Source organism: Opisthorchis viverrini (assembly GCF_000715545.1).
Source record: "Opisthorchis viverrini unplaced genomic scaffold opera_v5_322, whole genome shotgun sequence".
Lineage (NCBI taxonomy): Eukaryota > Metazoa > Platyhelminthes > Trematoda > Opisthorchiida > Opisthorchiidae > Opisthorchis > Opisthorchis viverrini.
In genome coordinates, this window is record NW_008751975.1 from 440,623 (window position 1) to 468,294 (window position 27,672).

At 40.4% G+C, this 27,672-nt stretch overlaps 1 protein-coding gene across 1 annotated transcript; it reads left to right on the forward strand.

Annotated features, from left to right (window-relative positions):
• T265_15002 (hypothetical protein) lies at positions 1-25,892 on the forward strand (the record flags this gene model as incomplete). The annotated part of the gene is made up of 4 exons (XM_009176156.1): positions 1-214; positions 307-474; positions 8,240-8,357; positions 25,733-25,892. Coding segments are annotated over 4 exons (552 nt in total), but the record flags the coding sequence as incomplete, so codon positions are not given.
• Positions 25,893-27,672: the final 1,780 nt, after the last annotated feature.

Sequence of the window (27,672 nt, forward strand, 5' to 3'; positions counted from 1 at the left end):
TTTGACTAGTTTGCTATTTAGGAAAACGATGTTTCCCTGACGTTCAGATATTTATATATATGGACGGGACTGAGCTCGTTGACTTCCAAAAGAGTGCACACATTTTATATGGCTCTGCAAAAGGGGATATTTTTGAGAATTACCTGGCTCTTCACCATGTTTGGAGCCATTGGACTAGCAATCGTATCTTATGCTGAAATGAAAGCTCTACGGTGTAAGTGTGAAAGTTCTTGTCATGTATGTCAGCGAACAAGTTATTTGACCTCGTTAGTTGACGCAACTATTTCTGTTCCAATACTTTTGCAGCTTCAAAGGGAGAGTTTACTAGTCGACAAATCTGTCAGATTACATCAACAGCATTTGGAATATCGTTTAATCTAATCGCGTTCATTTTATATGTCATAATATGGATCCGAAAACTGGATGATAAGAAGGCTGTTGTTATCGCAACGTTTGCACTGGGCTGCTGTGGGTGTAAGTCGTGTTTTTATTTTGCTCATATATCGTTCACACGGTCAACAAATTTGATACTCTACATAATGTACAAACACGCGTAATGATCACATAAAACATTTTCTTTGCTAGCAGATCACAAAATAATCAGCTTTCTTGTACTTATTCCGTTTCTGCTCAGATTCCTGAGACCATACAACGGCTTTTGTTTGCTATAGCCGAGACTGTAACCATCAAAATCCGTAGTCTCAAACGTTGTTTAAAAAAGAGCCAGACTCAAACTCTCAAACACTCTTGGCGAATATCCTACAGTCTAACCAAAGCCAACCTGGAAACTCTTTTAGATCCCTGTCACATTTCAGACAAATGTGCAGACCCTGCAGTGTTCAACAGAATTCCGGTTTAGCATGTATTTTACAACCCCTGAAACCTGGCTGAAAGCTTCCGCTACACTGTATATTTCAGTTGGTGATAGTGATTCACATTCAGTAAAATGAAACTGTTTCTGTAAATATATAGACTCCACAATGGATTACCCAACTTCACCAAAACTTAGGACGGTGTAAAGGTTTAACGTCGAAGCCTTTGGTAAAAACCCAAAGGCATCCGCTATTTATTCGAAGAAGCAGGTCACCTGCGATGAAAATATCGGAGGTTACGCACAATTTATGACTTTGATCGGTTAGTTCAACTGTTTTTCAATGATAACACTCGCATACTCGTGACCTCATGAATGAATACTGGATCATACTATGGCCACATTATAAATTCAGCCCAATGACGGAAATGAAAGAGAAAATGGTTCGCCAAACTCTGGCGCTCTGAATGGTGTGGATCAAAGTGTCACAAAGCCTTTTCCGTGACGCAGAATGCTCAAAAGGTTAGTGTGTCAACGGAGACAGCGCTGGCTTCTGCATATCGTAGCCCAGTAAGTCCTTCTTCATGGAGCACGAAGAAGCACAATAATCACTCTGTATAATACTAGCAGGAATATTCTACTTCGCTATGTATTGCTTCCACCAATTCTTCTCATAGGTGCTAGCGCAGTAAGGTGACGAGACCAGACTGCGAACATAACCCTAGCATCGAAAGGGTAGTTGATGCGTACACACGGAGTACGCTTTTTTGTGACTATCCATTTTCTGGGGCAGTCAAAATGCTCGGCTATTCTAGCGAAGCAGTTAAAACTGGAGTGATCCAAGTCTTTGCGCGGAATACTTACCTATCTCCAGAAGCATACTTTTAGGCGGCTCCCCTTCTGCTGAATGTTGTGGATAGCATACAATAAAATACAGAATGTCAAACAAAAGTGGCTATTAACAACAGGGAAAAAGCAGTAGTTTGCCGTTACCTCAGCTTTGGTCGCGGTTTTCTGATGACATCTGCCTAATTCAAAGGAGCACGTGACTACCTACTCTTATGTCCACCCCACTTTTATAACAGGAATTGCGAACCACACAATTAGTTCTTTTTTGGTTTTCTATGCATCGGTAGGGTAGTAGTCAAAAGACCCATCCCAGAAAAAAGGCATTTTTAGCTAGATTTCTCATAAATTGTTAGTTCAAATGATATTTTCAATAACCTAATTCTTCTTAGCACCAATATAATAGGTGCGATTTTATGGATCCCTGTTTCTATTCTACTGGTCACCAGTGTCGAAGCAAAGTTGACCAATCTCTAATTTTCTTTCTGAAGCATTAATCATTTTCCTCTGGAATGCCTCGAAGACTAGAAAATCTTCAAGTACAAGGTTACCTCTTCTGGATATTTGAATGTAGAGCCATTTTACCAAAAGAGTGGCACGTCTACTTTGCCGTTATATTAGCTTTCTTCGTCTACGAATTTCAGCGTTTTTATAACAGGGCAAAACGTTTTACTGCCCCAGTTTTTTTAAGTCTAACTTTTTGGAAACAACCAGGGAACTTTTCAGTACAACCTAACGAGGAAAAGCCGGTCTTAAGACAGGACCAAGCAGACGAAATTCGACAAAAAAGAAATGGACCAGCGCAATTTTTAATGACAGCCGGCTCAAAGATCAACAGTCGGGTAAGCGTATAGGAGTTCACTGTTCTTACAGGCAACAAGAGACTCAAACGATCCATCAGGCTTAATGTGACTTGTTAAATTTTTACCTCCGCAAGCATAACTCAAATGTCATTCCACGAAGCATGCCACCGTTTGCCACGTTGCGAATGTCCAAAATTAGTGCTTTGGTTCACAGAACAAAAAATAAGAGGAAACAACCCTGAATTTTGCAACGGCAAAGGTATGGCAAAAATTACTTGAAAAGCTTAAATATCAGCTTCTAGTCACGTACGGCATGGAAATATTGAGGTTTTCTCTCCACGGACGGTATCATCAGAGATGGACTAGGCTCATTCATCCAAAGGAATGACAAGAAGTCCCAAAGTTTCTCATATTTCCGAATTGCAAAAGGCGTTTTTAGCACCAGACAGCCTTGAACTATTTGACAAAATATATTTAACCTTACGGAACCGACAAAATCATGCCAGAAACCACTGCTATTTACTACTGATGAAACAGATGCTCGGAACTACAGATAACATCCCACCTAAAAGCTGATACCACTTTTAAACGCAGGAGTAACGACAGACTTTCTGCTGGCTCTCTGTACCTTATGCCACAAAGGTGAGCAAAGCCATAAAATTGGATACAAACCAATGCCCTACTATACATTCGTGTGCAGTCAGTTACTTGCTTCTTATCTAAGTGCATTTACTATGCAATTATTAAATGGGTGTGAATTACAAACACTCAATCGCCTTGTTATTGTATGAACAAAACTTGAGATAGTTTTAGAGTCATTGTGCCAAAGAATCGGTCTGTTATTATATCGTCAGATAATACAAAGTCTTTTGGTCCCCCATGAAGTTCAATCCAAATTTGCTTGCTTCAGAATGGGTTTGCCTGTGATGACAGCACAAAAGCTCACTGCATCAATGCGACACTTGTCTAGAACTGTAAAAGAGGCATGAATATCCTTAGATCTCATGCACAGCATCTATGTTCAAACGGCCAAGATTCTGGTGGAAGGGACTTACACTGTTATCTCGGTGCAAAGACCATAATACTCACTACATTCGATAACCCTCGTTTTTCAGCACCCTTGCGAAGCATCCTCTTTTGTCCAAACTTTGTACTTACGTACTTGGAACTTGGACTATATCAAACTGCCCCTGTGTTTCATTGATTTTAATGAGATTTCAGCATCCAATGGGAGTGAAAAGCGGTTTATTCAGACATTAACCAGAATGGAAACCCGGATGTTCTTCTGGATATTATCGGTGTGCGATCCCCACTGTCGTCCTAGAACCAAATGTAAGAAAATCTACCTTTCCGCTTGAGGCAAGAATTTTCAAATCTCAATAAGGCGGCAGGCCACTGTAGCATGCATTTCATCTGAAGGGCGATGAAATATCAAGAAATATTCTCCTTGTTTGAAGCTTTTCTCTGGTGAGCAGCAAGATTCACCGAAAAGTTATTTTTTCAATCCTAGGAGTCCACATTGCGAACGAATTCCAGAGCCAGCCAGAGGAATCCTCTTTTTTGGTGACGTAGTATCCAGAGATAATCTTATTCCTGTTTTGCAAAATTCCGTTTTAGTAGCTGTAACATATTCTGTTGGCAGAAAACTGGTAAATCTGCCAGCGTGCATTCCCGTTCGTGGCAAGCGATTCCGGTGGCAGCATAAATCACGTCGAAGGATCCAACTAGATCCATCCTGAATAAAGTGGAGTGATTCGTATTTGTTAGTAATGATCTCACTGTGTGTGCCGCTTATCCGGCTTTGTGAGTTTCGCCTCAAGTCAGTCATTCCTTGGTAAAGTTGTCGAATAATAGGACCCATATGGTCTGCACCGAATTCACAAACAAAAAAATCGCAGTTTTGTGGTCTGGCGTCTTATCCTTGGTAAGTATTCAGTTTTCTTGTTGTGGAAATGCACCTGAACAACCGAAGCCTAAAGAGAGTATTACGAACGATCGACTCAAGTCAAATGCCGTTAACTCTAGATGCACAGATAAAGCCCCATTCATACCAGGCAATGGTATAGTATTCAGTGCATACATTCAAGCAAAAATTACAGGTATAGAGTTAAACCACTATATTCTGAACTACTATGCACCCGAAATATTGTATGAATGTTCGTGTACTTAACACGTACCCCTCGTCGTAGATCCCGGCTGATAGTTTGTTTCACTTATCTTGCAAAGGACTATGTTACGAACACGCCGCAAGTTTGTATCACATAACTTATCATCAAAGCCTTTTCTTAGCTTCATACGACCACAACAATTTTATCTCGAAAAGAATTTCGATAGACCTCTGGAAGAGGGGAAAAAAGAGGGGATTATTTGAAGCCTACTGTGGGTCCTAGAGCATGGTTATTCGGCCGCTATTTCGCGGTATTAAACGGAGCTAGACATTCAAGGAAATAGAAACATAATTTTTCTTTTGACCCAGGAGCTAACGGCATTCATGTAATAGATTAAGTCGACCGGATATATGTGAATTCAAACTGAGATTCTTTGGTCTCTTCTAAGAAATGGAGATGTTTCATTTGCTAATTAGAGTCTGCAGTAAGTCTTTAGTGTGTGTTTATTTTTCGCTTATCGATTAATATTCAACATACTAGCCTTGCAAGTTTTCGGTTTTTCAACGTAGAATGGCTTCAAATATACGGTGAAACCAATAAATATTTTCCTGAATCTCATTGCACTACCAGGAAAACCGTAGTCAGTGTTGTTAAATTTTGCTACCAAATGCGTGTGAGGCTAGTTGCCCGTACCTTTTCAGATGCGATACAAAATGCCTGCACGTAATAAGTGGATCTCTGTGGCGCAATAACAAACTGCAGTAGAATTAACTAATTGATGATGAAAGGAATTGTGGCATGATCATAACTTTCTGACCAAACTTTAACCCTGGGTGAGATGACGAGTGACGCTGAGCATTTAGCAGCAATTTGCTGCTCTTACAAACAACGAAGATAGGCGGCCACTGAAAAGTGACTATTTAAATCCTTCCTTGATTGGATAAGGTTTCTTAAGTACATTTACATTAGAACGTATCTCATTCTACCTGAATTCTGTGTAGACGCACACTCTTGTAGTCGTGTCCGATAGCTATTGCAGCAAACTCTGGGAGTGTTTTTTGCATTTCTGCAAAAAGTGCATTCGGTAATGACTAAATGAGCCCCAGGAAACCGCAAGGTTCACTAATATTGGAAGCAACAGAGGTAAGAATATTGACTGAATGGTATAAATAATCGAAAAAGAGATAAAAGCATGAAACAACTATATTAGGTTGCCGGTTTTTTGTCGTAAAAAATACTGATCATCAGCCCAAACTTGTTTTTCTAAATAATAAAATGATACAGTAGGCAATAATCTCCACGGACAAAGTACCATTAAAGAAGATAGCAGTATATGTGTAGAAGACGTCGACCTTCAACACTAAACAGTTGGAGTTGGAACATATTAAAATGAACTGTTGTTTGTGCAGCTGTTGGTTCACCATTTATCAAAATATTCTTGCTGGTTTAGCCCGGAACTTGGGGTACGTCTCCGTATTCGTCACTCGAAGGTAGTTTTCTAAAGCGTCAGAGTTACACTTGAGTCTTGTCTTTCTTATGATGACTGGACTTGCTGAATTTGGTTCCCGTATGTTCATCAGTTACATCCAGGTCAGTGGCACCGCATTTTCAGTCTTCTGTTTGTTAGACTTCTTTAAAAACTTTGCTTCATCATATGGTTCACTGTTGGTTGAATGACAGAATGACTAACAAAACCAGGGTCGGAAGTGCGACGCTCAACTTTCGGAACATCATGGGTGATCTTCATTGCAGCCCGACCAGTCGACACTGACTAATTAAGCTACGTGAGTCGAATGGATAGGATGCTCGCGTGATGGAAATTCCCGGTCGTTGTCTAGTTAGCAGAACTGATTTGGACGTGCGTGGAGTGGGCTGTCTGAGGTCATTTCCAGGCTACGTTTCGGCCTGATAGATAGGCGCTGTGTGGCGTTCCAAATTAAGTGACTCTATAATAAAAGTTCCCAATGAATTTCGAGTACAGTGATTGGGAGCAAAGCTTCCAATTAAGTCTTATTCAGTAAATGCTCTTATATGTAAGTTGGTTGACGAGTGAAACTGTATTACGTAAGACGCTATACATTACCCCTATAAAGGCGGCACGTGACTGAACAAACTAAGCTACTGCTTTCACATTACTACCTTGAAGACAGATTGATTACGCAACATGAGTTAAATTGTCCCTGCTGATTCAAGCTTGCTTTTCTACGTCTAGAAAGTCTCACGGCATCTTTATAATGCTAGTCTATTCACAACATGAGGAAACCATCGATTAAAGATAGCTCGCAATAATCGAATCTTTGGGGCATGAGACTAGGTTGACATAGAAGGGACTTAGCAGGAAGTTTAAGCTAAGAAGGATTCAAAACGTATATCTATATATCAAAATCATTCTCTGTGAGCAACTCTGTAGACAGCAGCAGCTCTACTGGAAAATTCTACCCGGCTATTATGATTCTGATATTTAAAATGAATGGATTTCATTGATGCTGGATAGAACTAAGCCAAGTTAGCCGAAGCGTTATAACCCTGTTATTCATCAACTGTTTGTGGCAAGGATGTCCTTGGTGGGGTGTAACTAGCTAAATTCTAATTAACACAGTAGGGCAATCCCAGCTTTTTTCAACACAGCTATAATGCGGCATCAGTGAGCCCAGTGGTTGAGTACCTTCCTTAAAGCCTGGGGAGGATCGTAACCGGATGATTCAAATAATGATCCACAACTAGGGGAAGCGGTTTCGTGGGCTGAATGCATAGCATAGAGATTACCCCCCAAAATAAGATTATTCATTGTAATTTTCTTACCATAATAATGATGAAGAGGTTGTCAATTAAAATTGATTTGGTTCGTCCTGCGAAATAACCAAAATTGGCCACCCTAAATACAATATGACAAAATATATGTGCAGTGGAATCAGGAAAAAGATCTGATTGGCAGGTGGAGCTCCAGCACAACACTACTATCGGTATTTAATAGGTACATAATTAAGGAGTTTGGTACGCCACCCAGTCCAGCTTACGTACATTAAACACCGCAGTCAAGCTGATCCAGAAAATAGCAATGTTGTATGACTGTGTTTGGACTGAGCTCTATTCTCGTATGCCTTTGTACAACAAGATAAATCATGAGTGATCGTCTTACTGGTAAAATTTGCCTCGCAAAAGACAAGACAACAGGCACCACAGAATCTAGAATTTAGAGAATGCTTGGCATTTTTACATCTAGTTGCACTTTATTTATGATGCACTTGAAGTTTCTCTTCAGATACGTCTGGTAGAATATAAAATCTCGACATGCTTTGACGTTACTGTGTCCCTAATTTTCGGAGTTCTCGTGCTCCGAATACGAAACACACTGACACCTGCATTTTCCAACGCTAAGTAGAGTGAATTTCCGCCGATAAGTATCCTATCAATAAGAATTATTTTCCTATTTCTCCTTTTCAATGTTAGTCCACAACAGTAGTAGGTTTACAGCAATGTCACGAAATGCTATGGAAAGATGTATCCCCGCGGTATTTACAAGTTGTCTCACAAGGATAACCTTGAGACAGAATCGGAATCTATCAGTAGGTTTGATTCATCCAGAAATGCTCACCTATTACTATGGTGCGCAGTTTCACTTTGCTTTTAATTCACTGTATGTTTGTTTTTGTTCCTGTTTGTTTTCACAGTGATTTCCTACTGTATTGGAGCCGGTTGTCGGTTTGGTTCCGCCCCTGATGATGGAGTGTTCCTTTTCTCAGCTTTGTGGATTGCCGTGGGAGTAGTAGGCGTCGGACAAAACTTTTTGTTCATTAATCCTGTCGAGCTTGCTTGATGGGGACTTCTTTATCTAAAATAATTTGGATTACTAAATTTTATTCTCCTGTAAGCGCTCTTTATTCAACGTGACTAGCACTCAAACGTTACCACATCAGTCCGCCCAACAGTCAAGTTATCAGTAACCTTGGTTCAAAGAGCACTGAAGTCTTAACGTTGAAAAACCTTTTTGCGTTTCAATAGGGTAGTCAAAGCTGTGGAGTATCCGCCGCTTCAAAAGTGACCGTACTGGACTGGGTTGCAACATAGATTTTGTTATGATTGCTCTTACCTAACTAAACTGCTGATGGCCACATACCGGAGATTCAGAACCAAAGCAGTGGATGTAAGGTTCGTTGACTTCAGTATTGCTGTGAGAAAATTTTCAGAAATTTAACTGAAATGAGTGGACACGGAACCTCCAGTGGTCATAAACGTCAGAACTCGGATTTTCCGTTTGTAAGACAAGTTTCATAAAGAGTCAAAGGGCGTATGTCATCACAAAGAGATGCTCCCATCAGCGTTCTGCATGGATGTATACTCTTCCCCTAACTGTCCGAACCTCCAATAATGATCTGCCCACAAACATCCGCTTCCCTGCCGAGAATCTGTGGATGATATCAAGGCGAGGGATGAGTCACAGTGGCGTTAAACCCAACATTTCTAAGGGTTACTGGGAAGTCTCATGAGATAGTCAAAACTTAGCCTGCCCAAAAAAGCGGACGAATGCGTGTATCGGCATAGTAGAAAAAAGCTGACGTCAACGCCTTTCTACTAGCCTAGAAGCCAGTAATTTCGTCTCACTGCGTACAGTACTCTTAAGTTATTCTGCTGATTATCCTCAAGAAAACATTCTGTCAGCCAAGTGTGCGGTAGCCCGCTTATGGGGATCTTTCAATAAACACAAGCCAGGGGCTTTTTATCTCCTCTATGGCACAAACGTGCACCCTTCTGTGGACCATTGCGGACTGGCAAGATTTGGTCGTTATGTGTAATCATAGGCATAATAGTAGTACTAAGTACCTCTGTTCGCTGAGCTGGTCAAATTTTCGCCCCAAATTACGCAGCTAAGCAAACAGATCAGCATCTGTCTATTCAGTCTTCCGGAGATAACCGATAACTAGGGTTTCAGAGTTGATTAAAGCTTATTTTGGTGGCTTCAGCTACATTTAGTCTACTATAACTTGTCGGTACTCCGAACGAAACACTATATAACCCAGGGCATCTCTAAGATATGTATATTCACGCTCATAGGTTCGTGGCATCCATCCAACTATATCTCACGAACTCATAGATATCTTGCAGAATTTAGGCCATTTGTACTCCTAAGGGTACACTAATGTCGCATCAAGTTCAACTAAATTCGGTGGAATGACTTGATGCTGATTTCGTCGCGCACAAAATTTTAGTTGTGCGAAACATTTGTCAGAGGGCCTACCAAAAATGGACAAATAAATGCGTCCAAGATGCAAGAATCAGTATGACGATTGCGAGCCGGATGTAGTACCACCCAAAATGACCCTGGCCATACATAGAGAAAAGAATTACGATAGGTTGCACTACGGAACGCAGATTCAGACTATGGTATGGACGGAGAATTGCACTTTGAAGTGAGTATGTTTGGTTACGGAGCCAATAAAAAAAGTTTCTTCCTGAATTTAATGGTCTCCACATAAGTGATTGAATGACCTGTCGCCAAGCGATGATAAAAACCGTCCCATTGTGAGGAGACCTACCGGGGTACTATGGAATATTGTACATAAATGTTTAAGTGTTCATTTTCATATTTATGATGAGGACTGTGAAGCTTCGGGATGTTTCTTACAATAGTCTACCTAGAATCTTTTCAGCACGATAGACTGTTGCATTTAAGGGCAATCCTGAGAACATTTTGCGTGATAGTTCACTGTAGTTCGGTATTACGAATATGCTTAGAAATACTACCATTGGAATGGATCCAAACATCCCCTCCACATTCAGATGAAACAAAGGAGCCAGGAGGCGGCACACTAGACACGTGACTAAAAGAGGAGGCAAGCTGCTGCAAAAAAACCTTGGTAGGCGGCCAGTCTCATTCGGCTTTTAGTGAATTTTTGTATTCTATATACAGACTCGCAAAAAGCTATAATATATATGTATATTGATTGTGAATCACTCGCAGTGACATGAAAGTTGGCTGCGATTTCTCGTATCTTACGATTATCCTAGAGACCGTCTCTGAGCTAATTTCCAAAATACGGGAAATGAGGAACACTATGCCACATCCATCTGCTAATGCATCAGTGACCAACCCTAAGTCATTCTGCTTTTTGCTTTTCCATCGTTCCCTCTGACTGACTTAAACGGTGAAATTCATATGGCGAAGACACTGTGGTAAACAAGGTGAAGCTCCCTAAACTAAAAAAGTAAAAGTGTCAGAAGTGTTCAGATTGCTGCTGAAATGTAACGATATGCATTAGGTGTAGTAGTTATACAACTTCAATTGACCGTGAATAGTTGCACAGATTGTAGTGAACCAGTGCTCACAAATTAACAAGAACTACAACATAAAGCCCTCAAAAAGTAAACTTTTAAATCGTAATTGCTATATTCCGGGTTCGTGGACTCAACTTTGCTAACGTATCAAATCCAGTGCAGGGGGAACGATGAATATTATTTTCGAGTTTAGAAATGTGGACGGATTTAAATTTTCTTACGTTGCATTTGTTTGCCATGCTTCTGCGGTTTAGTTAGATAGGTGAAGTTTAGTTAGGCAACATGAAGAAAAAATTGCGCAAGTATTTGGTTTAGAAGAAATTCCCAAAGCACGTGGTTGAAGAGCTTTGTTTAGTCCGATGGCTGTCTATTTGTCAAGGTCACACCTTCAGCCTTCAGCAATGTAATAAAATAAAGTAAAAAGTCAGACATATGTTCATGTTTACGTGAGAAATTCAAGACCGTTCGCATCTGCGTTCTAACAATGAGCGGTTTGTGTGCATTCATTTGACGAACGCTATAACTTTGAGTGAACCATTTAGGTCAAGATGGTATAGGCACAAAAACCCACGCAGGAAACGTGACGTGTGTGATACATTCCTTCACTGTCACCCATGCAGCCTCGTTGATCAAACAGACCGGCGTCCATTGGCTTTTTATTCGCAAATTTTACTCAGCTGATTTATCTCGGAAACAAAGTAAGAGACAGGCCCATGAAAAAGGACGGTCTTACATTAGAAGCCTTTCAGATGCAGCTTCATTAATCTGCCTGTTTTGTTGTCAAGTCTCGAAAATTATAACTGACTGGATGGTTATGGGTTTCCTTCAACTAAACGCTCGATAAATTGAGTATGGGCAAGTCAGTGATGTTCTTAGCTTTCCCTATCTTTTCTCTAACCTGAATTTTGTCAATCTACTTTGAGCGCACCCAAATTCTTTGGACGTTTTGGCATGCATTTTTTCATACTGCTTATTATGAAGAAATCATTTGAATATTTCTTCCCTAATTTCACTAGATGTCTTTTGGAACACTGAACGGCAGCTCATAAAAATGTGACAGTATTCAGGGACAACGTAAATTTTTCGAAATATCCTTATTTTTAAAATGTCGATGTTTATTTGCCGTAATGCCGTATCTGGATACGGTGGCGCTCTATAATTAAAAAGCTACATCAAGATAAGCTAATGTGTACATGTGTACATTTGGGCATGGAAGAACACACGGATTCTGGTCTTTAGAAAGCTTACATAAACATCATTGTAAGTTTTAACAGTATATTTTTTTGCAGAGCGATATAATCCCTATTGATCCTAACTTCCAGAATTTATTCCAATTAATGATAATGAAGTATACTCTGTATGCGTGAGATTTTGGAGCATCATGTTGGTTTAAGATACTGACCCTGAATTTCTTTCGTACAGCTGCGATTGCACACTTACGATGCCAGACCTAGTGTTTGGTTTGATAACGACAATATCGGAAATGTTTCTCGATATCCCATGTTTTGTGTAAGGAGCGAGCGATTGCATAATAATTTACATGGTAGATGCTGAAAACAAAGGTTTATCAAATCAGATGCACGCTTGTTATGTGCTATGTCGGATTTCGTAAGATAAATCCCTATCGGGAGAAATGATGTAGCTGTGTTTCAATTCTAACCATGATATAGGTCAGGACAACACTCGATACTAAGTGTAATCTCAGCAATTAGGCATTATAACTGAATATTACTGTACACATTTTTTGTTCGTGCCATTTAGAAAGTTGTATTCTACCAGTTAGCCAGCCAGAGGCATCGGTGGTTGCCTTATTCTCTTGTGTGTACAGGAATCACATTTTTTGATCTATTTCATGATCTTCTTCACTTAACTCAACCTTACGTTCATCCAGAACAGCTCATTCAATGGTAACGAATTCTTGTGCCATACCCACTCAATTGGGTATCATGACGTCTCAGTTTCGCTTAGTGCCGATCGACCCGGCGGGAGTGAATAAACACGTGTGACTTGATAGGATAATAACTCTATCCCACGGACGGATAATGATAAGGTTCCATGCTATCGAGAATGAAATCCTTTCAGGGATCTGCTTCAGTGTGTGTGGCAAAGTATATACACAAGTGACCATCAATGATTTGCTGAACGTACCACCCTGATGCTTACTTGGTTACTCGTAATTTTGACCACGAAATCACTCGATTGGTCTCATTGGACAATACTGATGCCTCACTTATGTAATATCGCCAATCTGAAATTTTTTAGGAAATGAAGGAATCATGAGAAAGGGTAGTCGTTAACCTTCTATTAGGTTGGAACTGATTGGTAGAAAAAACACATTTCGGTATATGTTGGAAACTGCATTTGCTCATGTGTACTTTTGCCCCAAATTCTTTAGTTTCCAAACTAATAGTTGCTGCAATTTGTTAACATACAGCCTCACTGTACTCCCTAAGTGTTGGTCAACCATTTTCCATTGACACATTGTTGTCCCTTTTATTTTCTCTTCATTATAGTGAATCCTTTCAGTTCATAATTGCAGGCATTTGGAACTGTAGCTAGTGAGAAATTAAAAAGATACCTTTTGTACTGCGCTTACCATGTCCCGTTATATCTAAATGAGTAAGATAGGCACATACAATTATAAGGTGATGCGTTAGGTGATGTTACCACCACGGACACCCTGTGTTCTCCCAACAGGTTAATAAGGTTCAGAAGTGTACTTAGTCACTCAATCTGCCATGCGTTCAAGAAAAGCTCGATTACTGTAGATGATTATTCAGTCTCTTCTTTAATTTGAGCCTCAAACAGGCTGAAATATGTAGTGTGCTCTCTGAAAATTTGAGCAACCTTCTCATGTTATTCATATCGAATTCAAATTCCAATCATGCAAAAAAGATAGGAAAGTCAAATCATATACGAAATACCGAAAATTTAGAATAAAATCAAGGTAATGAGCAATTCGCAATCTGTGTTAACCATTTCTGAGTGGTAGCCATCCGAAAACCAGTCGTTGCGTGACCAGATGATGTGAATTCCGTGGTTGAAGTATATGCCGTGCTATATTCTATCTATGAGTCAAATACACTACTGATCGGTTACTGGTGACCGCACAGAGTCGTCTCCAAGCTGCAACAGACAATTTGAGAGTTTGAATGTTTCCTGAGATGGTCACTGCTGGTGATTTTCAATAAAGGCGAAACAACCATACATTCGCAACATATCATTCGGTATGCAGCAAGCTTGTTCACAAGAAGAAATCCCTGTTGGGTATCCTTTCATACCAAATGCCGGACTTCACTGAAGAACATACCCAAATTCCGATAAGTAACGGAGATTGGATTGTCAATCCTGAAAAAACGATCGAGCACGCGTTTTCTTCCGATTAGCATTCACCAGGTAGAAGGATTTGAGGGCATAACGTTCTGGTTGCAAAGTTTGCGATCTTTACCTCGACATTAAGCAAGCGCGCGAAGTGTATGCATCTACGTGGTTTCTGTGTGGTCGGATACAGACGTCCAACACTGTTAGGAAGTTGACTGTCAGTCGCTGGTTAATGATGTTCCTTTCTTCTGTTTTCATTATACTCCAAAATGAACTGGCATTCACCAATCATTTATCCGGCTGCACAATCGATTCAGCACAAGACGGCCTCATCTTTCAAGTGGAACTCCTCCCTTCTATGGAAGTAATCCATTGCGGGTTTCGTCCAGATTAATTCTCGTCAGTTAGACGTTGCCGTTGAACAGATACAGATGAAATCATGCACATATGGACGGCCACGCCACCATACAGGCATCTTCTTTCTATGATCTGGATGGACCCTTCAGCTGTAGTTTTACAGATCACGTGGTTCTGTTGTTTGTGCGAGTTCATTCAAATGCATGTGGTCACGTACCAACTCTCCAGATATCCTTGTATGTGCACTTCTTTGGTTTTTACAAGTGACTTGACTGAATTCAGCCAAATTGCTTGTTTATGAGGAACTACTTGAAATGAATATGCAGCAAAAGACGGCTTCATTTTTCCTTTGGCATGATTTTCAGTGTGTCACCATAAATTTTCTGTGCATAACGCACTTGAAATCAGGTTGTGCAGTTGTGATCAACCTCATGTCATCAACCTCATGCATGCAGGCTCACCTTTATTCTTCGTAAGTTTTCTTAACGATGACCGACGGTTGATGGAGTCCTGAATAGACTGTTGAAACTTCATTGATTTCAGGTTTGGTGGAAGTAAACGAAAACGGATCAGTCAAAACAAACATTTATGGGAAAAAAACATAACCCTTCACAGCAAAATGTGGCATCTTGGAGAAACCCTATGGAATTACCATGGAAAAACCATTTCTCAAGGGAACCTTGAGAAGCGGTACATATTGCTTCAAGTATGGCCCCAAAAGTTGTGTCAAATTTAGATGCTGCAACTAATGTAGTGAAAGCTCATTCTTTATCCAAGCTGCGATCAAGCCAAGATATATACTCTGGAAAAAATGGAAGCATCCTGATATGCCACCATACATTTTATTCACATCCTCAATCGCCGTACTCCAACATTCTGGAAACAGCTTTCCGTGTTTTTAATAACAGTTTGTAATGTGTTACCAACAGCGGGTCAAAGGTGTAGTGGTGTACGTGGAAAGGATCACTCGACGGTGCGTGCGCCTCCCAGTCAGGTAGCCTACAGCATGTGATCCGATGATCTGACATATGTAGAAAACTCTGAAAATGCTGGTTTTCGAAGTTAGGAACAATTGTGTACTCGGTAACCGCCTTCTGTACGTTGGCAGTGTGGAAAGTGGAGCAATGCCTGTTCTGTGGCCAAACATACTCGGACAAGTCGTTAAGATCCACACTGCATACAACCATCCAAATCGGCGGAAATTCTGAATGAATGAAAAGGATTGAGCTATTGGTTTAAGCACATAAAGTACAAAAGAACGAAATTTGTAGAACATGTATATATTAAAGGTCAAATCCAGCAATCTTCAAAATTTTAGACTGTGCATGACCCAAGGTTTACGAAAGTTTCGAGAAATCTGGCAAAATTTTTAAGATTTGTGATTCAACTCATTGATGATCCCGTCAAGCGAACATCTTGCATATGTAACAGATGCCTGGAACGCTTGCAAATATTTTCGGCTTTTGACCATTCATTGAGCGATGGATGCATCTATGGCCTAAAAGTTTGCATACAATCGTGACTGATGAACTTTTACTGCAACGTTTTATATTTCATGCTACATATCTTAAGAATGCCTAGCAAGAAGATCGCTTGTGACCGATAACTTTAATCGTTCGGAATATGCACCAAATTGCAGACTAAACTAACAATCACAGTTGGCGTTCACGTTTCTACCGAGCTTTAAACCTGTTTCAAAGATTTTCACCAGATGGAAAACAAAATACACACTGCTGCGTGTGTCCCCTCTGTTAAAGCACCTGGTTTTTCACAGCCAGTGGGGCGATTACCCTTTATCTCTCTTTTTCCAACGTGGTGGACAGCCGACACTAAGATATTTTACCTTGCTAGCCAAACAATTAACGGTGTACATAAGTAAACCGTTAAGTATACATAAGTACGTGAACCTGTAACTACAATAATGCCTGTCACTTCTTTTGTTTAAGAATAGTCATTTCCATCCTACATCTTGCGACACCATAAAGAAGGCCTCTCTCCTTAATAGCATACGACATCCCAGTGCAGATAAGCCTCACTCACAGTGTTATCACAACTCAACCAACCATGAACCGTATGATCCATCGAAAAAGTGTGGGTTCATTTAGTTGCGCATGTTTGTGGAATTTCAACCTTCTACATTCTTGTGCACCAACTGAAGTTGCTGGGGACAATACAATCTTTGAAAGTAGTCGTTGTCACCATATTTGGCCAAATCCTAGTTTATTAATAAAGATCCCAAAGAACATTTTCTCTGGGATCACAGTCACCACTGTGGTGATTTCGTCTCCCCGTTTTGTGAAGGAGAGTTTTTAACAAACGTTCTTTGCTCGGAGAACAAACAAAAGGCCACGCAACATTTCATAAAGAAAATTACTACCGCCGAACACTTTGTGATTTTCACTTATGAAAACCAACTGCGATACGTCGGATGTTGCACCTATTGAAGCATGTGAAAGCTTCTGTGCAGCACATTCAGTTGAAGCTATGAGAGATTTATTTGAGTCTCGTGTGGAAACCTGATTGATTTGCAAATGAGTATATTTGCCACACAATATCCTTCAGGTCACATGTGTGCTTTGCTCTAGACATCAGATCAATATCTTGTGAGTTAACTCCAAGTGTGCCAGTGCTACAACTTAAATCTCTGTGATACATGTATTTACGCTGGATACTGAGCGTTGGTTGATAGTTTTGGCTGCACAGATTGTCTGTTTTCAACAAAATTGTCAACTGTGGAAAATGACACATTATTCATAAGTTTGTACAAAACCCAAATTAAAACGCCTAAATCTTTGAAAAGATGTCTTTGTTCTAAGACAGAAGGCCAGAATGGACGCCAAAATCGGGATTACTTAAAACCTTACTCCAACGCAGATACCTTGAAACCGTTACAAAGATAGAAATATATTTGATGAACTCTATAATTTACCCATCGCTGAACATATGTTCAAATTGAAAACGATTCTAATGTCCAATGGTAAACAGACACCTAAAGAATTTTCATGTGTGCTATAAACTGGTCCAAACTTTTCAACGGACTGAGGGTGTTCCTCACATGCGTTTCTTGCAACAGGATTCATGACAACTGAGAACTTACAAACATTTACGTTATCGTAGTGGCCTAAGCCACAGAAACTGTTTTATTATATTTTTCAACTGGCAGCTGTACACTACGAACCCACAGAGTCGTAGGTCACTGTTAACGTGGTGGACCAAAGCACCAAGCATCGTCGTTTTCTTAGGCCTACGTATAGGTCTTACGTATACAAATAAACTTGAAATAGGCTGTATTAGATGGATCCATGGTGACAGTTTGGAAACAAAATTAAATCCCCTCTGCGGAACGCGACTAACAGGAAGACAGTGTTAAGTGTTAGGACGATGTGAAGATAACCAGATGAGGTCGCGTCTTTGAGGAAAATCATTTCAGACTCAACATTTAAAGCAGAAACCTTTTATTTATATCAGCATAAGATGATAAGTTAATTCTTATGCTCAGTAGAGAAAGTGACAGACCCGAAAAAGATAAAAGGTTTGCGTTCACATGTGTTTGAGGTTATCAGATGACTTGCAAAAATTGGTTGATACAGAATTCTGAATTACCAAAGATAGTTTTAGATGTTGCTACATCTTTAAATTACAAAATTGTTCATGCGCGATATATATTCTACCCTTTTTTGCAGTGTTTTGTTTTTCAATCTCCACCGGTCTATATTTTGATTCAGTTTTGACAAACACTGGATCTTGGCTGCTAGCAACCACTTGGGTAACGGTAGTCGTACTAGCCACTGCTGTTATTTACGTATTCATCGACTGGGAGGAAAGTGGGAAGTAGACAGCTGCACCGATTGTGAAGTTTGACGATGTTAGGTTTTTATCAAATAGTCGCAATATCACTTTCAGTATGCACCACATCAATGATCCACATTTTTGTCAACCATTTCTTCTTGACTTGCAAATAAAACTCAGTGTCGGCTGTATACAAGAGAAAAGCCAAGAAAATTCTAAACATAAACATGCACCCATTCTTCTTAGATTCGTTTCCATGTGAAACCAATATAACAGTCAGTGACCCATCGCAGTCAAAGAAATAGACTGAGGTCAGTAAACCGAACTGGAGGACTCAGCGTGGTGAAGAAAACCTAAATTTCAGCTCCGCTTTAATGGTAAGATGTGCATTGCTTGTTGGTGATAGGGGGCACGGAAAATTCGGATACTGAAATCACTGCTGAGTTTGGTGAAATTATAACAACATTTTAGTGAGACTGTCGATCAAAAGACACGTCTGCTTTGATCTGAATGCAGTTCAGTATTAGCCTCTGGGACATTGTAGTATGAATGAAGAGTTTGATCAACAACAAGCAACGTACAAAGTAGAGGATCACTCCATTAGCATCATCGAAGTACAGCATAACTCCTGAGTATTGCAGAATCATCCTCCAAACCAGTAGGGTAGATGTATACCCTTACATAAAGAATAAACTATTCCGTCGCTAAAGCAATGAATGTGATAATAGCCGAATTCGCAACTAAACCCAAAAAATTTATTCGGAAACAGAAAGATGTAAAAAAAGGCAATTTTCAAGTCATCTGTAAGAATTCTAATGATAACCGGACTACTCAGTGCTAAATTGGAAAATAACTATGCAAATTGTTACGGTTCGAGCACATCGGTCTAGCTATTCTATGGTAACAGTTTGTGAGTTGATGTAAAACTGGAATTGAACAAAACTACGTACTCGAAGGAACGGAAATGAGCATCTCTTTACTGCATATAAGCACAGTAGCGAAAAAGGAATGCATAGGCGTCAAACGATTAGTGTGAGCGCTGCAACGCATAAGTCAGCCGAGATTACGATGAAAAAGCAGAGGTTATTGTAGTGAGCAACCATGTTAGTAGTTGCGTGGGAGGGAAAGGATCAGCGTTTGGATAATGTGAATGCTGTAAATTTATGAGCATGGAAGCAGATATGATCGACACTCGGCACTAAGACATGGGATCACTCAGTGGGGCCACGAAATCGTCACATTTTGTACATATTGAAGAAAACCTGGTAGATCGTACTCCTCAGGTTTTCTACAGTAGGATACGATTCGAGTTTCTTGGACCTTGCAGTTTGGTAGTATAAGGTGCTCTACTGAAATTCTGTTAACCCATTATACACAATTTTAAATGTCCCGTCATGAAGAGTTATCAGTCTGACTGCGAAAAAACCAACACAATACCGTAAATTTGCGCTGGCTTTCACAAGAAATTATGGCATCCTACGCTTTTCGTTCTCATGCTGTTGAAGTGACATGACATCAGAATGGCGAAACAGGTGTTTTAGCTCATTTAGAGCTACTAATGTGAGTACTTTGAATATTCAGTTCAGAGTTCAGCCTACGGGCTAATACACAATCCTTATGTAGCTAAGAGGAGCAACACGCTTACTAGATAAGTGAAACTTTCATCTAGGAGGTCTTTGCTCGAGTAATCAGTTAACATGTGACTAAGTAAGGTGCTGTATTCTGTCCAAGTGCGAGCGAATCACACTGGTCATCAGCCACCCGTGATCATGTTCAAAATACTAGCCCGGAAGCGTAGGGTTAAAAACCCCTGTAGTTACCGGAGCTGCGCACTGATGATGATTCCAAATAATGGTGGAATAGTTGTATGGTGCTCCTTGGCTTTTCAGCAAAGTCTAGCTTCTCTAACCGCAATAATTCTCTGCTAAAATTACTTTATACGTATCCCTGCACTTCGAAATTTCTTATCCACGAAGGTGTTTTCAAGTAGAGGCGACCTATAATAAAAATTCCATGAGGTCACAGAAAAGCAGTTTCAACTGATTCCAGACGTTATTTCTAACCTACTTTAAAAACGTATACAACCTAATTTACTGCACTATAGTGCATGGCATTAAGAAGCAGAGACATTCATTCCCCTGAATTTTTACAGATATAGTGAGCAGAAATAAACGGGCAAACCTTACTACGATGAGTTAAGTGGATTTCTGAAAGCTACCTCTGGTGTAGCTTGACATTCAGGTTCAAACCAAGAATGCAACTTACTGCAGTTTCAATTCGATCTTTCAACCTCGTTATATATATTCGGCAGCATGTCAGCAGAATGTAGATTGACTGTAAGACAGTTATCACAGGATCGGTAGAATCATGCAATATAACCCATAATTCTATCAAGATTAAGGTGAAAGCTTTCTGAAAATTGTCAACCTGCTCTTACTAAAGCTGCAGAGAGTGAACAGTAAAATTTGGAGGCTTGAGATTACAAGATCAATTCATTTAAATCCCCTCCCACCAGTTCGTCCTTGACAAAGTAACCTTGAAAAGCTTGGTCACTCCCGAACGCCTTGGTACAAAGTAATACGATTGGTTCAAACCAGTGATTGTCTGAGAAATACATATTTTACTTGTACGCCTTCCTCAGTACCTGCATTGTTTCCACGTTTATCGCCGGAGCATGGCTGGTGGTTTCACACCCGTGAAGGTCATACTGTTGGTCACACTCTTGCTTTCAATGGTACTATCAATCATCTCTCTGGCTATAACAGACTTTGGTTGTAAGTACCTTCTACTATGTAGCTCAACTGGGCGTTGTATTTTTTATATTCGTACTCGTCTTTGAAAGAAGGCCTTGAAAATCCCTCAAAATCTAGAGAATTTTGTTGTTTCAGTACTATGTAAGACATGGTGCGTCAGCTAATGAACAATAAATCTGGCGTTAAATTTTTCAGGAATTTTTGTGAATCCATGTAAAGCTTTACAGTGGCAGAGCTAAAATCCTGCCCTCTCCGATTCCGCTCTACATAAGCTGTTCATAGTCGAACAAAAGTTGTTGTCTGGAATGGGCAGAATTCGAACTTCTCCTGCAGAATGCTGAGATGTGGTGGACAAAATCAGACCATTATTGGTTTGGGATTTCTCCTACATTTTAGACTTTCATTTTGGTTACCAGACGCTTTGTACATGGTTGGCTGGCATCAGATTTGATAGCTGGTCCACTTTGCGCCTGCGCAAAATAGTTAAAACATAACGCGGTACCCACCTTGCAACCAGCTGTGGCGGCCTCCGCATGGTTGCAGCCATGAGGAGTCTGTCGCCGGCCTCCAGCACAGCCACGACACTATCAGAGATTCAGTGTCATGGTAGGGTTGACTGGGTTGTGCCGCACACAACTTCCGGCTATGAGTATCAGTTGTGATATCCCTTTCCACTGGCCGGTAATATATGCCATCATGCCGGCTCCATCATGCAGGCTCTGGCGGGACCGGTGTTTTGATAAGTTTGTTTGAGTCTGAGTCTGCGAGCTTCTGTGTGAGAAAGGAAGAAGTGCATGTTTTTTGCGCACACCTGAAAAGCGCTGTGAAAGGCACCAGCAGATATAGGTATTCCAGTAGTTGCACGCACCGGCTGACCTTCAACACCGTTGACTGGTGGCGCTGTGGTCTATTTGGATTCAGGACTACTTGCTTGGTGGGCACCATGGTCTCACGCGTTTTCTACTGTTCCGTGAACTGACACTGCAGAAGAACAGTCCGTATTAGGTAAAGATCTGAAACAGTGGCTGCCCGCTGTTTGCGCGCCTCGTGTTTCACATAAAACGAACACTCATTTGGGCCTCAGCAGCTCTTGGTCTACCTACACGAGCGTTCAACTCACCAGCAATCACAACGATGTCCGAGCGCTTTGCCGGTTGTAAAACACCCAGGCAGTTACAGAAAATGTTCCTTGCAGATTCAGAACTACGGTCTGTCGATGCTTAAGCAGACACAATAAACAAAAAACGATGGACCTCACATTAGCTTATTTAATGAACGTTGCCAAAAAACTTGAATAAGTTACTGTCAGCGGGTATCCAGTCGAGCACAGAAGCTACCGCTTAACCTCTCCATACAATACCCGCACCGACATATTCAGCTTCGGTGCTCTCCGCGTCACCAGAGGTGTATAACCAGAATCTGAAAGAGAGTGGGTCGCAGTCAGTTCGATTGCAGTACTTACGTCCTCTATCCTAGACTCTTACAGATACTATGAACCAATACATAGAGAATCCAAAGTACGAGCAACAGCAGCTTATTGTTCTGCCTGTTTCGATGAGCAAAATCTAGGCGAAGCTAAGTAGACTAGCTTTCGAGGTTTGGGGGTGTTATTGAATTCGGACGCACAGAAGCTGCGGCTGAGCGCAATGCACCGCAAGCAAAGTGGTCAAATCCCAGTGCTGGAAATGCGAAGAAAGTATTTAAATCAGTGTAGGGAGAGTAGAAGCTGGAACACATAGAAGCGTATGAAGGGGGTCAGTAGTAGCCTGTTTTAGGCCTGGATGATGGTTCAGTCAGTGATTTCAATCAGATTTCACACGGTTCTTGACGTCTAATCGCTGGAAATCAAATTAAAAGTTTGTGTGGAACAAAAACCGAGCTATCAGTATTATTATGTAGGGCACTCCTATTCAGCTATCCTCCTCACCAATCATACGATGCCAGCCCGGATGGATAAAAATATGGCTTCAACGTGGAGATGAGTCATCAGGAAGTGCTCACACCTCAGGCAGTTAAAATATACATTTAACTGCACTCAAAACTTGTCGGAATACAAGATCACTAATAGGGGTAGCAGGAGAAAAATGCTGATATTGTGGAATTTAGATGTATGAGGAGCGCAGAACTAGATGCTTTGGACATTTGGAAATATCAGGATTATTGGAATGACGATTGGTGTACATCTTTTGATAAACTGGTTATCATCATTGTTGCACTGTATTCGTATGGCCAATCGAACTACTATGCTGTTTGATATTTTACGCGCACTTTCTACTATGAATGCCTTTTGCCTCTGTATCTGGTTCTTTCACTGTGATTTTCGTCGTGTTTTATTGCATGAGTTCAAGGAGAGTATGGAGCCAGAATCACTGCATCTGAGATTCCTTTCTGGCTACGTAGCAGCTTTGTTCAAGTTACGACAGTGACGACATGCTGACATTAACCCTGGTCGTGAGTGCCTAGGTATGGTAACGTCGCGAATTAGAAGTATGAAGCATTCGGGTCCTGCCAAATCGGTTTATCTGTCTCCAGAGGCACCGTTACATCCAGTCCAGGTAACTTTTCTACTGATATTCAGTGGAACCACGAATACAGTTGAAAATCTCTGGCCGTGATTAGCTGTTAACTAAATTGATATTACTTTTGTTTTTCAATGGAAAATAAGGCAAAGAAAGTTCCAGTGAAATATTTTTGAACCATTTTTGCATCATAATTTGTCCTTGTCTTGGTACATTCCAGAAACACCGATTTAAAATGCTATTTATCTTGGTGAAATACACTTAGTTACAAATGACATCAGTGTTAAGGTGAGGTTTGAATGTCTCCTTTATAATTATCTTGATTTCCTGATGTTCCAGTTGGCATGAGATTCGAGATATTTTCATTAAGCAAACTCAATAAGCAGACTCTAGAAATGCCCACACTCGAATAGTTCAAAGGAGGATACAACCGGAAATGATTGTTCGAGATTTAGGCAGCCACCAGGAAAATGTGTGGTATCCCACATACCGTTCCAAATAAACCTATGCAATCTATATGCAGCACATTCAGCTGAACTGCACTATGCTTGAGAAATTCATTTGAGTTTCGTATGCATACCTTCAGTTGTTTGTAACTTTTTGTTCATTTTGTACCCTTGTTTGATGGGAACATGAAGAGTGTGTTTTCTACTAAGTCGCAAGAGGGAGAAATCAACAGTGAGGTGTCGAAAATTTTTCAGTGACGTTATGAGTAGCATGTGTTATGTCAAGATGATAACACTGAACCTTCACTAAACTTGTCACTTCAAATGCACAAAAAGATGTGTAGTCACCTGGGAATAGATTGTATTGGTTGATACCCTAGTGTTATTTTTGGATACTAGCGCATTTCGACACTTGTGTTTGGCTTGGAGCACCACTTTTCACTGCAGTTGTGTCTGATCACTTTTCACATTGGGTCACGCAACCACTTCAGTTACAAAAGTGGTTTGCTAGATCACAAGCATAACCTTAGCGCAAAATAGGCAAGAATTATTAAAGCACAGAAAGTTAGCTTCACAGCAAAGTTTTGGTTGCGCCCAAGTCGCGGCCATGAAATTACAACATGATCATTGGCCCGGGTTTGTGGAACACAGCGTTATTATTGTACATAAGCTAAGAAACTGAACCTAGTTGCTGATGGATTGATAGTACTTAATCAGGGCATCAACAAGGTTTTAGGGTCTTTGGCACAGATTGGTTCAACTCGTAATCCGACTACTGTAGAATCGTCCATCAGCTGATGTCGGTTAACCAAAGCAGACGATGGCTACTGGAAAGTTGGCGTAACTACCAAATACAAACCTGTTTGCAGATGACCCGACAGTCTAGTTCTTTCATATTTTTTAGTTGAATCCCTCATGCTTTTGTTGCCCAAGAAATTTGTCATTAGAAATATTAAACCTCTTGAATGAGATAATCGTGTTCACCACATACTTCTGTTAAATATTCAAGAAATTTTTATCCATGCCACCCGTTCCGAGTATAGTTCCGACCAGTGTGTGACCAAGAATGTTTGTCACCTATAATGGTGATAAACGGAAACTCCCAAAATTCAACCACTGCTAAATTTTATCAGTACACACATAAGGTTATAAGTGGATGGTTAACATTTTAATCCATGTCAAGGCAGTCACGTTTCGGGTGCACTAAAGAGCAAAAAAGTATTGACTAACCATGCAAAAAAGTCAGAGTACATTGGAAATGAGCATAATGGAGGGGTTAGTACAAGAAGAGCACAATATATCCCCAAACATAGGTTCATCGGACATCACTTTGAGAAACCGTTTGTATCAACCCCAGAAAGCTTTTTTAAATTAAGCTTTATGGCTAGTTGAGTTTGCTTCTTCGGGCTCCTCCATTCAGTAAAGTCTTATCAATTTTGAGTTCCCATATCGACCTTAGAAATCTTGAGCAGGACTGTCGTATTTTCTCCAGAAAGATGGAAACAGAGTAACAAGTGCGTTATTATTTTAACCTACAGGAACAAATTGCCTTCCGTAGTATCCTACAAGTTTTCCCTTGCGATAATTACCTCGTAATTACCTAGTTTAACCGTTGATTGTGAATGAAAGTTTGGATAACTTCATGCAACTAACACCTGATATAAGTGTGTGTCTTTTGAGGATTCCCTTCGTTTGCCATATTTCAGGGGCAAAACACAGTTCAAAGATGCAAGCCTCGCTTGCATTCAACATCGTCGGACTGATTTCTATTACTGCTGCATCAATATTTTTTCTGATTCTATTCTTCGTGTGCCAAAAGCTGTACAAGCTATTCATGATATTAGTAATCGTCTTCACCGTGATTTCCTGTAAGTTCATAATGAGATGCACTTAAAGTCAGTAATTTTATCATCACACTTATTACAAACGCAGTAACTGGCAACAGCAGAAACGGTGAATGGTAGTATTTATCAAAGTTAGTTATGGTGTATAATAAACGGAGTGATGGAACAAACAATGCGAAAAGGTATAATTGCCTGTTAAATATCGTGAAAATGACAGGATTTATTTAAGGAGATGCTGAAGTACCATCTGTTGTTGCAACAGACGGTCGGGCTCGTTTATTCAGTTAGTGTGATACTTAGGCCTTCCTCCAAATTCAACGTCGGCCACTCAACTCAAATTGAGAGTGAACGGCCTGGCGCATGTAGAAAGGCAAGCAGAAGGGAAAGCAAACTAAATCGAGTGTCTTATTGGTCTATGCATGGCTGGTACTTTTCCATGTATATTGTGTCACATAGCAAGGGACAGAATCACCATGCGCAGTGGTTATCCTCTACTATCAGCCAACATTAAATCATGGTTGATTAGGCACTCTAAGTATGAGCAGGACCAGCTCAGATTGCGGCTGAATAAAGTTATTGAGAGATAAAATGTAAAAAGCGTCCTTCGCTGCTAATGGCAGGCTTGACACAATAATGTAGTGTTTCTGCTTATTAACAGGTCTACAGCAGGCAGCGAGCTGAAATCAATCTTCTAATTTCATCGTGGATTTTGAGGGTTTCACCCACACAACCACTGCCCACAGGAGATTAGTCATGATAAATTTGTGTTGGTTACCAGCATTTCCTTACAATTAGAGGCTATAAAAACGACATAGAACTCCAAATTTTTATCAGCGACTCGTTGCTTTCTATCACAGATAATGTATCTTTCTTCATATTGCGCTTTATACCCGCTTTCAGGTACAAGGCCCCAAAATGTCTCATATATGGAATACAAACGGCCCCTCATGACTTCTGAGTCATTATTTGGCGTCCCTTCTTTGAAGCGCCTACGTTTACTCAGATCACTAGATGTCGTAGTCTGTTACCTGTCTTTGAACTAGTCAGTACGAGCAAACGAAGTCAATGGACACCGGTGACAATGGACAGAGTACATGTTTGTGGCTAGCTGCATGCGCATCAAAAGTCTTATTTCTGGTGTGCATCCAAAAGACTAAGACCGAGTGGAGAACACCTAATAAATTAATCCTGAACCACATTTTGAAGCAAGTCAAGAAAGTGGAATGAATTGCTGCTTCACTGAAACTTAGTGACGTTTGTCGCACAGGTAATGCTCGGTGAAAACTAGCGAGTCTGAAGTGATGGTTAAATGTTCTGCTTAACACAGCCAAATATTTTAGGGGGAAATTTTTCTCCTTACTGCCGGCCTATAACTCACCATCACAAAAAACCTTGTAACAAAAACGATATTCTCTCATCACCAAATCAGGCGTCTGTTCGCCGGTTTTAACTCACCAATGTTCAACCACAGTTGGCTATTTTAGGCTACTTTACATCGACCTACCATATCAATACTATTTAGAAGATACATATCAGAATATTTCCGAGCAGTAAAACACCATTTTCAGAGCCCAAGAAAAGGGTATGAACACACCTTTACTCAACTGTTTGAGTTACAATCGCTTCCGACATTATATGCCGCGGTAATGCACATTACTGAACTATCTGTCGAGTAAAGAATTTCCTGCTCTAGATATTTAAACGCTGAGTGGTTAGCTGATTTCATGGATAAGAAAGCTATTTTCTGCTAAAATTGACCGCTGATCTATTGAAATAATAAAACGAAAGAATGTTCAGCCAAT